An 18,014-nucleotide genomic window follows, 5' to 3' on the forward strand; every position below is an offset into this window, starting at 1 on the left:
CAAGTTCTGTAGTAAGGCTTGAACTCACGTTATCCTGACTCTGAAGCGAGAGTGCTACCGGTGAGCCACACTGACACTTACAGTAAAATGTTCTTTGAATTTCCCCTTGATGACACTCTTTATGATGTGCAGCTTTCCAATGGACCTAAATATCTCACTCATGTGATAGCAACGGTTGTTTCATTAATTCATAATTGTAGGGAACTTTACTGCTGATGAGTTCATAGATGAGGGATATTTTTATCAACTACTTCAAACAGATGTCACAGGTCAGATACCTAAAAGCTGCATGGCAACAAAACTCATCTTGTTGTGTTCCACTATTTACGGCAAGCCGTTTCAAAAGCTTAAAGAATATTTAACTTAGAAAATCACTACCCAAGAAATTAAAAGAAAGCAACACCAGCATATTTGTGCACTTTGATCCCTACAAATGGGTTTGTCCTTTGACAAGCTCTGATTTTAACCACACTATTTTCCACAAGTGAGTGTTTGTACCCTGAACAAAGGTTAAACTCTACAATGAGGAATATAACTATCAGATTAAAAAAGATTTAAAGGGGCATTGGTCTCATGAAATAGACAAACATTTCTTGTTGGGAGTGGGAAAGGAGACAGGAATCAGTGAATTTTTTTCATGAGGATATTCTGTGTAAACGCCCTGATGATGTACTTTGATATGTTTGTAAAGGAACAAGAGGGCCCTGAAAATACATGGGCCATGATCCCAGCAGTATCACTGGGATCCTGCCCGCCAGTTCCCTCCATCACTGACCTTACCAGAGTTGGCATCAGGGGGAGGGCACTTCATGTGCATGTGGCATGGGCACATTCTGACTCATGCTGCCAGAAACCCCAGCACTTGGCTGCCATTGGGGGAGGGGTGGTGTCCAGGCACCCCCACCCCCTTCCAGACCCCATGCCTCAGTCTCCTGAGTAAGAGGTTGGAGATTCCCCACGTTGAGCGTTCCTGCATACCTAGCCCATAAGGAACTTGGTACGTCGACTGCGATGGGTGGAAGTGTGGGATGAGTTGGGTTGGACAGAGCCTCTGGCCCTTCACAGGGCCAACCAGGGTTTACCAATAAAGGTCAGGAAGAGGCATATCCAGGTAACATACTTTTTTCCAAACCATTCCACCGCCAAGGGAATTCAGCCCAAACTGGCTGCCGTTTTTTAATGTGCAAATGGCACTCCTTTAAAGTAAAGGGCCAGAACAGCAAATTAAATCACCTAGCGTGCACCCCCCCAATCCACTCCCCCCCCACAACCCACCAATGCATACATATTGGAGGTTCATATACATTGTCTTCATGAAAAAGTGTTCAGCAAACATTTTTTAAAAATGTTATTGATGCAGAACATGATAATGTAAATAGATCATTTGTGAAGATGAAAACAATGCATGATTCTTCTGGGTCCCTTCCTCCACCTTTAATAATGAGTTCACTACACACATTCTCATTCAGACAACACCTCTTTAAAACTGAAACCTCCTAAATAAAGAGGCAGCTTACAGATTCAATAACTGACTATTTCAGCACAATTTGTATCATACCTCACTTTGCTACCTTCATCTCTGGCCCATCGTGAACTTGAACCATTAGATTGTCTCCTGTTTGGGTTGAACTCTATAGGAGAGGAAACCATGCCAGCTCCAGAGATAATTAGCTAAATGTTGTATAATCCAATTTTGTAGATGACTGTCAAGTAATTAAAATCCTTTTATGTTGGCAAAAGTAGACATATGAAGACAGGTAAACTTTCATCATCTGAAGACATTACAAATAATTAGTTTATGGAAAAGACAGCATGAAAGCAAAAAAAAAAAACTTTTATTTGAAAGTAATTACAGTGCATAGGAAGCAGAGGACACACCGAATACAGAGGCAATAAGAATGGAAAGATTGGAGGTGCTCTTACATTGGGTTATTTTGATATCCTCCCCTATCATGATGTTGGGAGAACTTATCAAATAGATAACAGATATCCCCTGACATTTCCTTTCATTCCTACAGTAGATTAGGGCAATGCAACTCAACATTCTTTTGCAATACTGCAAGGCTGTTTATGAATCACTATTTCTGCAGCAAATTCATTTTGTTGCCGTTTTCATTTAAAAGTATCAAAAAGGGAATGATGAGCAGCTTCAAATCATTAAAATTATCTCAGCACTTTGCCTTGAGTAGTGGCTGTACTACAGTGAACTCTAAAACTCCACTGGGAAGCTACGGCCTATTTGTCAAAACACAAATCAGACCAAAAACTTAAGACAAACTGCTTATAATCATCCCCCAAAAAAGATTCTAACTGCACCTACATTGGATTGCAGGAAACAAATTCTGCAGAACTACATTCATGATGTAGTTACACGCAAATACTTAGAACTGTTTAACCCAGGAGTTCCAGAACAGATCGAATATTCCGCAGTATGTACCAATACTCAAAAGATGACATTATGCTAGTGTGCCACTTTCTCTTTACGTATGAATGTACTGTGCCAGGACACTTAGAAATGTTGTTCAGGCTTGCCCAGTGGCTGAGGGCAGTGATGCTGTTTCAAAATGTTCTCATGATCTCTCACATCCCATGATCTATGGATACAAAGTCTGAAACAATTGCCATCTTCGGGAATGCCTATAGTTACTGTACACAATAAAACTTTAATATACAATATGAAAATATTTGACATAGATATTTTTGGACCCGAATTGATTTGGACAGAATGCCTACTTTTAGATCACTACAAGATTGTCCATGTCCTATTATTCTTTCTTTCCCTTTAAATTTCTTTACCATGTTCAGCTGAACCCAGATGCCTAAATTTCAGTGGACTTTTCAATGGTGCAAAAGATTCCTCAGCTGACTGTAGATGTCACATGTTTCTGACTCCCACTTCCAAATCTAGTGTCTTTCCCACCTTTAAATCTGGAATTCTCATTACAAATAACAGTTTGATCTTCAGACCGGGCTAATTTCACTCAAATTTTAAATTGCAATGGGGTTGTAGAGTGTGCCATGTTCTGAGTTTGTGATCCAGCTTGAATCCTACCCAGGGAAATGTTTTGCATGCAAACTGGAATAAAATTTCATAACACTTTAATTGTTATGACATCCACAATCATTTGAACGAGAGGCACCATCAGATCAAGAGTCAATTGGGGAGACTGAAAAGCATTCTGGACCACTTTAACTACTAATTCACAGCAAGCAAGTGGGTCACTGTGCCAGTATGCCCCAGTTTGGGAACCACTGGCCTGGTGGGTACAGGTACCACCCTGTGTAATACCAATCCACCAGGATTGATTTATAGTCTATGCTTAGGAGGGGCAGCAATGAGACTCTCCAAGCAGCCTCAGTGCAAGGATGAAAAAAACAAATCAGTCAGGATTCCCGCTCATGACCTCTGACCTGTTTAAGATTGTGCATGTGCAGATATCAGATGAGGACAGGTTAAGGCTCAGCTCTGATGCCCCTGGCAGCTGAATAGTCTGTTAACATTCACTGTCTGGGCTCACATAAAATCAATAGCTCTTTGAGCGAGTTACCCTGGAGGACTGCAGGTGTCTGTGGAACCATAGCCCAGTGGCTTCACCTGAGAAGGGGAAAAATGTTGCTCATAACATTGAGCACAGGAAACATCAGTTTCTGCAGACGAGAAGTACTGAGCTTAGTGGCATTGCAAGTGAAGTGTTGAAGAGAATCCTCCAGCACTCAAATATTTCAGTCATAAAATTATCTTTGGTTCAAATAATCTATCTAAGCAGGTCTTCCTTTTGATTTGGTCTTCATGAATCAATGAGTGGACATCCTTCATACTCAAATTATAAGGTACTTGTTAAAAAAAATTCTGAACTCCAGTGTGTAATGTGCAATGGGAAGCATTTGAAATTTGGGTAAACCACAACCAATGAAACTCAAGGTAGGTGGAGGTTTCGATATGACTCATCCCAAAACCCTACATATACTTTGTAACCCACCAGGAATTTCTGAAATCTACTTTTGGGAAAGCCAGACAAATCTGGATTCCAGAACTAGAATCTACTATATTTATTGGTATCATTAGTTGACAGACTCCCTATGGACTACATGGTATGACAGGCTTGGGGAGGGTTGAAAGTGTTAGGCTGAGCACAGAGGAGTCCTGCCTCGTTTCCCCACCTCTGTACAATCCAGGTGTGAAGTCGAAATGACTTCCTTTTGAGAGACCAGCCACAGGAGAATGATTTGTAACAATAAATAAATCTGCTTTTCACTCCCAAAGAAGTAAAACAGCAAAATTCTCATGCTCGGAAAATTTATTATTATTATTGAGCCTATCGTTGACGTATTCCTTTACATGGAGTAACATACAAATCATAGTGCAGTGCCAGCCCCCGTGATCTCTCCCTCCCTCCCTCCTCTCCGGTCCGTGGTCTTGTACAGCAGACTTTCCCGCCCAGCAGCCAGCCAGCCTCTCAACTAGCTGGCTGCAAGGCAGGAAACAGAGTAAAACAAATTCTAATGAGGTCCTGCCGCCTTCCCGTATTTCCGGTTTTCCCGGCCACTGACAAGCACCCCTGCTCCTTCCCTGCAAATATCGGGGCCCAGGTGTGAGTCACAAGTCACCTTTTAACAGCAAGATCTTGGCTACAAGACATGGTCTCTGATTTGCTCTGCAATTGGAGGCACAGGTGGATATGTGGATGCTTTGTTGGCTATAATTGAGCCCAACTAGTGTCAAACAGTGATACATCAATCAATATTTCTCCTGTGTGATACACTATTTGAAATGAGATTCAAATGAGAGACTTCCACAGTCCTGACTGAAATCTGACTGCTCCTACCATGTAAACAGGAGGAATGAATGTCTGCACAGAGCAAGTGAACAGCAGGCTCGACCCAAACCACTTAATCTGCTGAGGGAGGGAGAGGCATCCAAAAACATGCATCTCCTCAAAAGTTTCTTCTCAGCCCTCAAGGGTAATCAAGCAAAACTCCAGAATGTTATTTACATTTACAGTTGTATTCAACACGTGACTCACCCACGATTCCAGTATCACAGGAACCATTGAATTTCAGAGTATTGGATCATCTGTTTCTAACTTCAGCATTATTTATCCAGCTCTTTTTAATGGTGTCACATTGACTGCATTTGTTGGGAATCCATTCCACATATCCACTGCCCTATTTCCAGCAGTATTACCATGTGGCGAAACATCACCTTGCTGGCCCGAGACCCCTGCAACCTCGACCCATCTTCTTGGGCCAGGAGTCGTCTGCTACATAGGGCAGAGATCCCCGCCATCAAGAGAGAGCCCGCTGCTGCAAAGGAGCAAATCCTAGTGGTAGTACTGTGGGAGTTTAAAAGGGACAGAAAAGCCCTGGAAATCTTTAAGCCTTGGCTGAGATTGAGTTCTATGAGGGCATGTCAATTGGGCAGTTATGCAGAGTTAGAAGGCCTCTACTAGGCCCCTTTCTCCATTAAAAGAATTTTGGGGCCATGCCGTTGTTACCCTCGGCCAACTGCCACCTTTCTTCAGGTGGTCCGAAGGAGTAGTCGTAAGGGGAGCAGTCAGCAGGAAAGCCAAGGCCCCGCCTGCCCACTCCACCAACAGCATTTACATGCAGCGGATAGGGTAGGCGTGACCCTGGAAAGAAATCTAGCTCAAGGCAGAAATGTGGCAGTACGCCTTTCCACTCAATTTTGTCCTCTTTTCCGCCACTGTCTCTCATTTGTCACACTGCTTGTCTGACTGGATGAGCAAAAATTTCTTCCAACTAAATACTGGGAAGACTGAGGCCATTGTCTTTGGACCCCGGCACAAACCCCGTTCCCTAGCTACCGACTCCATCCCTATCCCTGGCCACTGTCTGAGGCTGATCCAGACCGTTTGCAATCTTGGCGTCCTATTTGACCCCGAGATGAAGCTTCCGATCTGATCCATCACCAAGACTGCTACTTCTAATATCAGCCATCTCCGCCCCTGCCTCAGTTCATCTGCTGCTGAAACCCTCATCCATGTCTTTGTTACCTCTTGACTCGGCTATTCCAATGCTCTCCTGGCTGGCCTCCCATCTTCCACCCTACATAAACTTGTGCTCATCCAAAACTTTGCTGCCCATATCCTAACTCGCAACAAGTCCTGTTCATCCATCACCCCTGTGCTCGCTGACCTACATTCCTGTCAGGGAACGCCTTGATTTTAAAATTGTCATCCTGGTTTTCAAATCCCTCCATAGCCTCGCCTCTCCCTATCTCTGTAACCTCTTCCAGCCCTACTACCCTCTGAGATCTTTGCACTCCTTCAATTCTTGCCTCCTGTGCATCCCCGATTTTAATCGCTCCACCATTGGTAGCCGTGCCTTCAGCTGCCTAGGCCCTACGCTCTGGAATTCCGTCCCTAAACCTCTCCGCCTCTCTACTTCTCTCTCCTCCTTTAAGACACTCCCTAAGACCTATCACTTTGACCAAGCTTGTGGTCACCTGTCCTAAAATGTCCTTCTGTAGCTCGGTGTCAAATTTGGTTTGATAACTGCTACTGTGAAGCGCCTTGGGATGTTTTACTACGTTAAAGGCACTTCACAGCAGCAGTTATCAAACCAAATTTGACACCGAGCTACAGAAGGACATTTTAGGACGGGTGACCACAAGCTGATGTAAAGGGTCAAAAATCCTTGAACTCCCTACCTAAAAGCACTGTGGGAGAACCTTCACCACACGGACTGCAGCGGTTCAAGGCGGTGGCTCACCACCACCTTCTCAAGGGCAATTAGGGATGGGCAATAAATACTGGTCTTGCCAGCGACGCTCACATCCCATGAGCGAATAATAAAAAATAAATGCTTGTTGTTGTTGTTGTTGTTGATGATGATGATGATGATGATGATGATGATGATATGGGTGGAATAGCTAAGTAAAATCCACCAACCCATTCATTTCTTACTTCTAAACTAAGAATGTACTCCTATCCTCTAGTTTTGCAATCACAGTCTCAGTCAAATAGCTTGCTTACATTTACTTCATCTGTGCCACTCATCATTTTGAAAAGTTAGATCAATGAAAATGAGTCCACTTTTTGAGCCTCTCTTCATAACTGAGAACACTACATCCCAGAATCATCATTGTCATGGTTCTCCTAAGTCTCTCCAGTGCATCAATGATATTTTGAAATTAGGGTGCCCAAAGTTTCAAGCAATATTCAAACACAATATTCTAAATGTGACCTTATGACAAAAAGCATTGGCAGTCTGACGAATTATCCCCTTAAACCAGAGATAGAAAATCTTCATTTTAGCAATTCTTCCCACAGAGTATCCTCTTTATTGGAAAAACCAAATGCAGACTGGGTGACTGCTTGCCAAACATTCCATTGTGTGTAAAAACATGATCCTAACCTCCCTGTTGCTTACCACTTTAACTCCCCCTCCATTCCCGCTCTCATCTTACTGCCTTTGGCCTTCTACAATGTTCGAACCAAGCTCAAAACAAACTTCAGAAACAATATCTCATCTTCCTTCTGGCTACTGTGCAATTTTTGATCTGAACACTGACTTGCAATTTCCAACCTTAGCCATTCTCCTATTTTTTCCAGTTTCTCTCATTTGTGTCCCACATCACTCTCTTCTACTTTGGAGACGTTTTATTCATCTTTTGCCTTTTTAGTGCCTTTTCCAAGCCTGTATGAGGTGATATTTATGTATCATCCAGCACTTTTCACCTCCTTTTAACCTTTAACAAAAAATCTGTTCACAGGCTTTTAACCCTTTTTGCTGCTTCTTCCTAATAGTAGTTCCATAGAATGACATGAGAACATAAGAAATAGGAGCAGGAGTAGGACACATGGCCCCTCGAGCCTGCTCCGCCTTTCAATCAGATCATGTCTGATCTTCAACCTCAACTCCACTTTCCTGCCTGGTCCCCATATCCCTTGATTCCCCTGGAGTCCAGAAATCTGTCTATCTCAGCTTTGAATATATTCAACGACTCAGCATCCACAGCCCTCTCGGGTAGAAAATTCCAAAGATTCACAACCCTCTGTGTGAAGAAATTCCTCCTCATCTCAATCTTAAATGGCTGACCCCTTATCCTGTGACTATGCCCCATAGTTCTAGACTCTCCAGCCAGGGGAAACAACCTTTCAGCATCAACCCTGTCCAGCCCCTTCATAATCTTATGTTTCAATTAGATCACCTCTCATTCTTCTAAACTCCAGAGAGTATAGGCCCATTCTACTCAATCTCACCTAATAGGACAACCCTCTCATCCCAGGAATTAATCGAGTGAACCTTTGCTGCACCGCCTCTAAGGCAAGTATATCCTTCCTTAGATAAGGAGACCAAAACTGTACACAGTATTCCAGGTGAGGTCTCACCAAAGCCCTGTACAATTGTAGTAAGACTTCCTTACTTTTGTACTCCAACCCCCTTGCAGTAAAGGCCAACATGTCATTTGCTTTCCTAATTGCCTGCTGTACCTGCATGCTAACTTTCTGTGTTTCTTGTACGAGGACACACTAGTCCCTCTGAACACCAACATTTAATAGTTTCTCACCCTTTAAACAATATTCTGTTTTTCTATTCTTCCTACCAAAGTGATAACCTCACATTTCCCCACATTATACTCCATCTGCCACCTTCTTGCCCACTTAACCTGTCTATATCCCTTTGCAGACTCTTTGTGTCCTCCTCACAGCTTACTTTCCCACCTAGCTTTGCATCATCAGCAAACATGGATACATTACACTCAGTCCCTTCATCTAAGTCATTAATGTAGATTGGAATAGACATTACATTACGACATGGAAACAGACTGTTTGATCCGACCAGTCTGTGTTGGCATTTATCCTCCTCTACATAAGCAATAGTCCTAATCCCATGCGCCTGACTGATTTCCCCCATTCCTTCAACCTCTTATCTAACCTATTCTTAAATGTTGGCATGGTCTCTGCTTCAATCACTAACTCTAGTAACGCATTCCACAGCCTCACAACCGTCTATGTGAAAAAGCTTTTCCTGCTCCCTGTCCCAAATCTCTTGCATTAATCTTACATTTATGTCCTTTTGTTCTGGACTCCTCAACCACTAGAAACATTTAATCTTACATCTATGTCCTCTGTTCTAGACCCCTCAACCACTAGAAAGCCTGTTTTTATTTACGCTGTAAAATCACTTCATAATTTTAAATACCTCTATCAAATCACCCCATTGTTTCCTCTATTCTAATGAAAACGGACCCAATTTTTCAAGTCTTTTTTCATATTTGTATTTCCTCATACCAGGCAGCATCCTAGTGAATCTGAACTATACTGATCTATGGCCTCAACAGCTCCCCCATTGTGTGCAGCCCAAAACGGTTCCAACTAAGTCTTACTCAGGTTTCGTATAGATTCACCATTACATTTTTTATATTCTACACATCTTGCCATAAAACTCAGCATTCCACTAGTTTTTTTTTAAAAAGGCCTTATCCACTTGACGTGCTGCTTTTAATATCTCGTCAACCTCAGCCCCTAAATCCCTCTGTTCTTGAACATCGTCTAACCCTCTCCCATTCAGGTACTATTATGACCTTTTTTAAAACCATCTTATCACTATCCCTTTGCAGCGTCCTTTGGTCCTCAAGATTTATTTACTATGCATTCTATTTTAGTATCATCTGCAAATTTGGGCACCACTCTCACTAGCCCTTTATCCAAATCACTGATGTGCACAGTGAACAGAAGCAATCCCAGAACAGAATCCTGTGGCACACTATTACCCACTTCCAACCACTCTGAGAAACTGCCCTTAACTCCTCAGTTTCCTTCCTTCTATCCAGTTTTTAATCCAATTCGCTACCCTCCCGCTAATCTTCCTTAATCTTCTCAATTAGTCACTTGCGTGGTACCTTGTCAAAGGCTTTCTGAAAATCCATGTACACCACATCCATTGCATCTCACCCATTCACCATATTTGTCACCTCCTCAAAGAAGTCCATCAGGTTTGCATGCATGGTCTTCCTTTCTTAAATCTCAGTTGGCCGCTTCTAATCATTTTCCCTTCATTTAGATATTTAATAATTTCATCTGTAATTAAAGATTCAAAAATTGTACCTACACAGATATTAAAGTATCGGGCCTACAATTATTCAGGTTAGCTCAACCTCCCTTTTTGAAAATGGTATTACATTGAAGTAACATAGAGGGTTGATGAGAGTAGTGCAGTTGATGTTGGGTATATGGACTTTGAAAAGACGTTTGATAAAGTATCCCATAATAGACTTGTTAGCAAAATTAAAGCCCAGTGATTAAAAGGATAGTGGCAGTGTGGAGACGAAATTGGCCAAGGAACAGAAAGTAAAAGAGTAGTGGTGAACGGTTGTTTTCAGACTGGAGGGAAGTATACAATGGTGTTCCCCAGGGATTGGTATTAGGACCAGTGCTCTTTTTGGTATTTATTAATGACCTGGACTTGGGTGTACAGGGCATAATTTCAAAATTTACAGATGTCACAAAACTCAGAAATCAAATAAACAATGAAGAGGATAGTAACAGACTTCAGGAGGACATAGACAGACTGGTGAAATGGGCAGACACAAGGCAGATGAAATTTAATACTGAGAAGTGTAAAGTGATACATTTTGGTGGTATGAATGAGGAGAGGCAATATAAACTAAATGTAAAGTGATACATTTTGGTGGTATGAATGAGGAGAGGCAATATAAACTAAATTTTAAAGAGGGAGAGCTGGGGATGTATGTACAAAAATATTTGAAGGTGGCAGGACAAGTTGAGAAGGCTGTTAAAAAGCATATGGGATCCTGGGCTTTATTAATAGAGGCATAGAGTAGAAAAGCAAGGAAGTTATCCTAAACCTTTATAAAACACTGGGTAGGCAGCAGCTGGAGTATTGTGTCCAATTCTGGGCACCACACTTTAGGAAGGATGTCAAGGTCTTAGAGAGGGTACTAGAATGATGCCAGGGATGAGGGGCTTCAGTTATGTGGAAAGACTGGAGAAGCTGGGGTTGTTCTTCTTAGAGCAGAGAAGGTTAAGGGGAGATTTGATAGAGGTGTTCAAAATCATGAACAGTCTTGACAAAGTAAATAAGGAGAAACTGTTTCCAGTGGCAGAAGGGTTGGTAACCAGATTTAAGGTGATTAGCAAAAGGACCAGACATGAGGAAAACATTTTTTACACAGCGAGTTGTTGTGATCTGGAATGTGCTGCCTGAGATGGTGGTGCAAGCAGATTCAATAGTAACTTTCAAAAGGGAATTGATAAATACTTGAAGGGATAAATTTATTGCGCTATGGGGAAAAAGCAAGGTAGTGGGACTAATTGGATGGTTCTAGCAAAGAGCTGGCACAGGCACGATGGGCCGAATGCCCCCCTCCTGTGCTGTATCATTTTACGATTCTATGATTTACCACTCACCAGCCCTCCAGCACACATTCACTCTCAATAGAATCCTGAAATATAATTTCAAGGGCATCTGCTATTTCTTCCTCTATTTCCCTCAGGATCCTTTGATGTATCCCATTAGGTCCTGGCACTTCAGCTTAACCAACTCCTTTAATATTTTCCTTTTATTTATTATATCTCTTATCACACTTTTAACTAATTTAAGATTTACCTCCTCCCCAATGTGCTTCTCTTTTGTACACACTGCTGCAAAGTACTTTTTATTAGTATTCCAGTCAACTTCTGTTTATTCTCTACTAACTCAATATTTTCTCCTCTCAGGGGTCCCACTGCACAATTAACAATTCTCTTTTTACTGACATATTTGTAGAATACTTTATTGTTCTTTTCAATATTTTTGAGGCTCTCTCTTCGTGCTCCCTCTTTGCTATCCTTACCTGTCTTAATCTTTTCCTTACTTTCTCATATTCTCTCTTATTTTTTTTAAATCATACCTGTAAGTCCCATATGCCCTCTTCTTCAACTTTAGTTTGTTTCTCCCTCTTTAGTTAATATATTTGACTCACTTGCCTGTTCTCTCATCTCCTCTTCATTTAGACTTACAAAGCATCTCAGGCTTCTTTCTATTTCAGTTCTGGTGAAGGATCTCTACCCAAAACATTAACCAATCTTTTCTTTTTTCAGTTGCTGGCAGAGCTCCTTGTGTATTTCCAGTACTTTCTGTTTTTATTCATGAGGATGGCACAGGTTACAGATTAGGTCTATTCGAGCAATTCACAGTTCCCGAATAAAGTTAGATCCAGGAGGGTGTTTGGATTTAGACAAACTGCTTGAACCTGAGAAACACATTATAATTCAGGTTCAGGAAAATATATCCTTAGTTCTAATCCATGCATAACATGAGACATCTGTTGAAGAGGCTTCTAGTTAGAATTCCAAAAAAAAAGTGCGAATTAGTTCCCATATACTGCTATTTATTAGAAAGGATGCTGGGTGGTAGTGACATCATACAGTATCAATGACCCATCTGTAACCTCAGCTGGATGAAATACCCCATTTCATGCTTCTTTCATAGACCTTTAACCCTAGCACCGAATAATTGAACACAACTGTCCATTGCAGTACTTTTTATCTGTGATGGAAGCCCACCTAGATTACCTTGTCACAGAATTACATGACAGTTGATGAATTAGGCCCAATTTAAATCTATACACTGCAGCTGAAGATGACAGAGGTCCAAACGCAGGTCACAAAAAGGCTTTCATGCAGCACCAACCTGTCATCAAGTATAATAAAACCAATCACAATGAATAACATTAGGTTCACATTGTCAAAGGGGTATGTGCCTATTTTTATTTTTTCATCTAATTTTTCAGAACAGGATACTACCTCCCTGCAGCTGTCTGGTCTATTCCAGCATTATAACATGGTGAGGAGAGGAGGTTGAAGCATACAGTTCCTAATACTAAGTTTACAGTGGTCATCAACTATGAACCTGAACTGGGATAACTCTGGGATGCTGGTACAAGTCAGATACAGATATACACTGTATCTAGACTTGACTAGATCATCTTGACTTCTAGGTTTCTCTTCCTATCTCTGCTATAGAATTCACATTCATGTTGTCAGTGGACTTGTATACATGATTTTGAAGATGAAGTGGTGAAGTGCCTGTGTTGTTTGCTGAAGGGTACGTGTGCAGTTCAGATTTCCTGTCTCTACACTGTTCATTTGGTGATCATAAACATTTTGTGAGAGTGACGGAAAACTAAAATGCCTCCTTTTACTATTTTCCCATTGTATGTCATGGATAAAGAGACAAAGCCAAAGGAGATTGTGGCCATATCATTGGAAGGATGAAGCTGGTGGTCTACTCTTGATTGTGTGGTCCTAATGTTTTGTTCCATTAGAACCAACTTGATGAAATACCTCACTTTATGTCATGCCTTGTGTTAACATTGGTTCAGAGATGGTGGCAGCCTCTGAGTGAGAAGGTCCTGGGTTCAAGCCCTACTCCAGACCTTTAGTGCACAATCTAGACTGACACTTCAGGGCAATACTGAGGGAGTGCCGCACTAACAGAGACACCGTCCTTCAGATGAAACATTAAACTGAGGCCCCATGTGTCCTCTCAGGTGAATGTAAAAGATCCCATGGCACTATTAAAAGGGCAGGGGAGTTTTCCCAGTGTCCTGGCCAACATTTATCCTTCAACCAGCATTAATAAAGTAGATTTTCTGGTCATTTATCTCATTGCTTTTTGTGGAACCATGCTGTGTGTAAATTGGTTGCCTCATTTCCCTATGTACAACAGTGACTACACTTCAAAAAGTACTTTACTGACTGTGAAGCGCTTTGGGACATTTGATGACCCTGCTGAAAATAGATGGGAGGTGGAGATGGAGCGGAGTTCCAGTCACATCCATCCTAGATCCACTGGGAAACCAGTGCAACAGAGCCAGAAAGTTCTTGCATCAAAAATCCCATAAAGCAGTACTGAATATATTCTTATTAAAAAGACATTCTGTACTATGTAAAACTAAACCGAGATCACTAAGGTTTCTGCTCAAAATATATAGTTTACAAAGTACTTTTCATGTGATACCATAATTCTCAGATCTTAATCTTAAATAAACAAATTTAAAATAAAAACACTTGACGCACTTACCTGTATAACTTTCACGACATTCACAGGTATAGCCTCCCTCCCTGCTTCGGCAGAGACCATAATCTCCACATGGATTAGAATAACAAAGGTCAATTTCCGTTTCACAATAATCCCCAGTAAATCCAGGAGGACACCTACACCTCAGTCCATTGATGGGATGAATGGGTCGGAATAGGACCGTGTCAGATGAAATGAAAGGAGCTGAACTGTCAAACTTCAGCACAGAGACACACTTCATGTAGTTTTCACAGGGCTCTCTCAGGCAGATATTGTCATCAAAGGGGAGGACCCTCTGAGTGGAGATGGTGGTCAGCAATGTCCGGTTGAGGTAAATTTGTTCCTGCAGATCCTCCGAAGGGAAGTACTGGTTTCGAACCCCACCTGGCAGCAATGCAGAGAAACTCACATTCAGAATGTTTGCGCTAACATCCGTGTCATTTTGAATGTTAAAAATAAAAATGTCATCTTTGGTTGTGGACAACACAGCAGCAACTCCTTCCACAAAGAGGGACAGCAGTGGAGACAGAAACTTATCCTGGGACATGTTCTCCAAGCGTACTGTGATGCTGTTCGTTAGCATGTCTTCTGTGATGATGGTCACTCTCAAAGTACACAGTGCGGTAACGATGTGAATACCATCTGGAGAGAGGAAAAGAGAAACCATCACAATCTGACAGAAAAACTATAACTGGTGGTGTTAGTATAATTGGCATAGGTAAGGGAAGAACTTACCAGAACCTACCTACACTTCAAGACAATAAATATAGCCAAACACTGAAGAGAGAACACATTGGCATTACCAGGCAAAGTACTTACCCATATTTCATAACCCTAAATCTGGACTAGGGTGGCAAAGGATAGGGTGGGGTGTTATAGAAGGAGATAAAATATGTTGACAGAGTAAAATCATGATCTGAGGGGGGGAATTATTTTAGTCATAGTACCAGAGAGCTGAGGGAAGATAACTAAAACTAAATTAGAATATTTCACCCCTCCTCAGAGTAAGAATTAGGACACATCTGGGTGATATTGCACTCAAGACAGTGCCATTGTGGTATATGACAAATATACAGCATTCAATCAAAATCTTTACTCATTCATTAGACATTATATAATTGCAATGCCAATGCCAAAATGAAAGGCGTTAATTTCTGCATAGTGTAAGGATTATTAAAAATTAATTACTACCTTAGGACATATATAAAATAGGTTTTCTTAGTTCTTGTCTCTTTAATTCAAAGAAAACATGAAAGCGAGATAATAACAATCTTATTACAATAGAAACCAGTCAAGGGGAAAATTTTAAAAATTGTTTCCACTAACCAACCCCAAATTCTTCTTCACAATAAATGGCCTCCTTGGATCTTTTTCCCCTACTCCCTCTTTTCTCATCTCTAAGGGAAAGTGTGAAGAGCTCATGAGTTTCTCCCCAAAATTGAGGCTACCTGCTCAGCTAACTCTGCCTTCTCCTGCCCTAACCACCAAGTCTCCTGGCCCCATAATACTTTTTACGTAGCTTTTTCCCTATTTCACCCCAGCCCTCATCAGACAGGTCCCCTCCAAAACACCCACTACTTTTTCTCTTGTCTATGTGCTTAATCACTCAATGCTGACACTGTTAACTGCTCCTCTTCCTCAGCCATTATTCTCTCCTTCAAAACTGCTACCATCACCTCTATTTCAAAAGTCTATGGTCGATCCATCCGCCCTCTCCAACTACCACCCAACTCCAACCTTCTCCTCCGTAACGTCTTCAAATGAATTATCAAATCATACCTCTGCGGCCACTTCTCCTTATTCAAATTTTTTCAATCTGATTTCTGTTCCTCCTTCAGCACCAAAATTGCCCTGGCCAAAGTCAACAATGACATTGTCTGACTGCAACTGTAGTGCATTATCCCTCGTGATCCTATCTGTAGCCTTCATCACAATCAATCTCTATGTCCTCTTCCACTACCTCTCCTTCATGATCCACTTCTGTTGCACCATTACTCCAATGGCTGCTCTTCCTATGCCACACAGTCACGTCCAACATGTCCGAAATTCTATCCCCAGTTCTTCCTTCAACTATATGCTGCCTCTCAGCAACTTTATCTTTACACGTAAGGTCAGTTTTCATATGTGTGTCCTCGATCACCATCTTGGATATCATGACCATTGTGCTATCTGACTGCTTCTCAACCGTCATGTTACAGGTGAGCCAAGTCTTTCTCCAGCTCAACAATGGCAAGGCAAAAGCTAAACTTTTTGGCTCCCACCAAAAACTTCACATCTTAGTCTCTGCTTTCATCCCCTTTTCTAGTTAATTGCTTAAGCCAAAACAGATGATGTGCAACTTCAGTGTTCTGTTTAACTCTGCACTGAGTTTCAAAGTCCACATCCAGTTCAACAACAAGACCACTGATATCCACCTCCAAAATATCACTCACCTGGGCCCATATCTCGCCGTGCTGGAATCCTCATCCACCCCGTCACTCCAGACTTAATTTCCCCAATCCAGCCACCTGAGCTCAACCCTGTGCAAACTCCAACTTATCCGAGACTCTGCCACCCACATTCTATCCCATACTAAGTCCAGCTCACCTATTACTCTCAACCTCATTGACCACCACTGGCTGCCCATCATTCAGCAGATTGAATTTGAAATGCTTGTTTCAGCCCAACTTTGCAACTTCCTCCAGCCCTATGTATCCACTTGCACTCTTTACTCTTCCAGCTCTGCCCGACTATGGACTTCCCCTCTCTGTCCACTCCACCATTGCTGGCAGACCATTGAGCTTTCAAACCATCCCCTTTGCCATATCTCTCACCACCTTCTAAAGCCTCTTTAGAACCTCTTTAATAGTGGCTACCAAACTCTTGTCTCAACTTCTACTTGGGTCTGATCCCCTTCCCTTGTGAGGTACCTTGGGATGCTTCACTACACTAAAGGTACTATACAAGTGCAAGTTGTTTTTAATGAAAACTACCACTAGCATCCTATAGATGTATTACAATTTTTTAAAGAGGTACTTTAAAAGTGATTTTGCAAACCTTTTTCCAATTGGGAAGGGGCAAGAGCCAGAAGAAACATGTGGCACTTTCATCATAATAACATTATGTGCAAGTAAAGCAATGATGCATGTGGACACAATTTACATGATTGCACCTTGTATTTTTACACAGTTGCCCAACCAATTTTTCATAAAGATGGTGGCTCTTTAAATTATCAGCACAGCTCTCCCACATTCACGGTTTTTAAAATGAAACTCAGGTGGCAGCACTGAAAGCTATCGTCAAAGAGATTATTAATTCATGCAGAGGTTCATAAAGCACACAATCATTTTAAACTTGACTTAAAAAAGATATTGTTCAGTCATTAAAAACTAAATACTTTTCTAATAAAAATAAACCATTATTTTGAAGGAATTGCGTAAGGGGACCCATGGATGAAACCCCAATTCTGCTGCTCTGGCAGCAAACACGAATTCCATATAATTTCTATAATTTCGACATTCTGATTGTGCAGCAATTTGAAGTGTTATTTTTAACAAACCAGGTATTTATTTAAACTCACTTTTAAACTGCTGGTACATGACAGATCTCCCTATTATCTCCTACAGATAAACACTGCTTTTTGCACCAACATTGTAACAGAAGGGTTCTTACTAAAAATAACTTAAGGTGGCTCATTCAGTCCTCTCAGAATCAAACAATGATGTTTGAAAAAAGAATTGTCAGTGCTTTCCTTTTAAAAACGAGGGGGTAGAAATTGGATCAACGTCCTACACCCCGAGGAATCCTGAAAGACGTCGGACCCAAAATTGCGATGGGCCATTTTTCAGACAGCCCTGGTGCCTAAAACAGGCCTTTGGTCCCTTACATATGTAAATGAGCAGCCTAACGCCTGTTTTAGGCCCCCTTACAGAAAGTGGTCTGCGATGAGCGGGGCGGGCGATTCTTCAGTGGTCGATGCGACCGTG

General features: G+C 41.6%; 1 protein-coding gene across 6 annotated transcripts in view; it reads right to left on the reverse strand.

Annotated features, from left to right (window-relative positions):
• The window catches only part of celsr1a (cadherin EGF LAG seven-pass G-type receptor 1a), a 336,449-nt gene that overhangs the window by 151,748 nt on the left and 166,687 nt on the right, over window positions 1-18,014 (reverse strand). For all 6 annotated transcript variants that reach the window (XM_068004892.1, XM_068004890.1, XM_068004887.1 and 3 more), the window contains exon 3: window positions 14,053-14,691. In XM_068004892.1, the coding sequence (XP_067860993.1) occupies window positions 14,053-14,691 (639 nt within the window). The remainder of the gene's footprint in view (window positions 1-14,052; window positions 14,692-18,014) is intronic.

The sequence above is a fragment of the Heptranchias perlo genome, chromosome 24 (assembly GCF_035084215.1).
Source record: "Heptranchias perlo isolate sHepPer1 chromosome 24, sHepPer1.hap1, whole genome shotgun sequence".
Lineage (NCBI taxonomy): Eukaryota > Metazoa > Chordata > Chondrichthyes > Hexanchiformes > Hexanchidae > Heptranchias > Heptranchias perlo.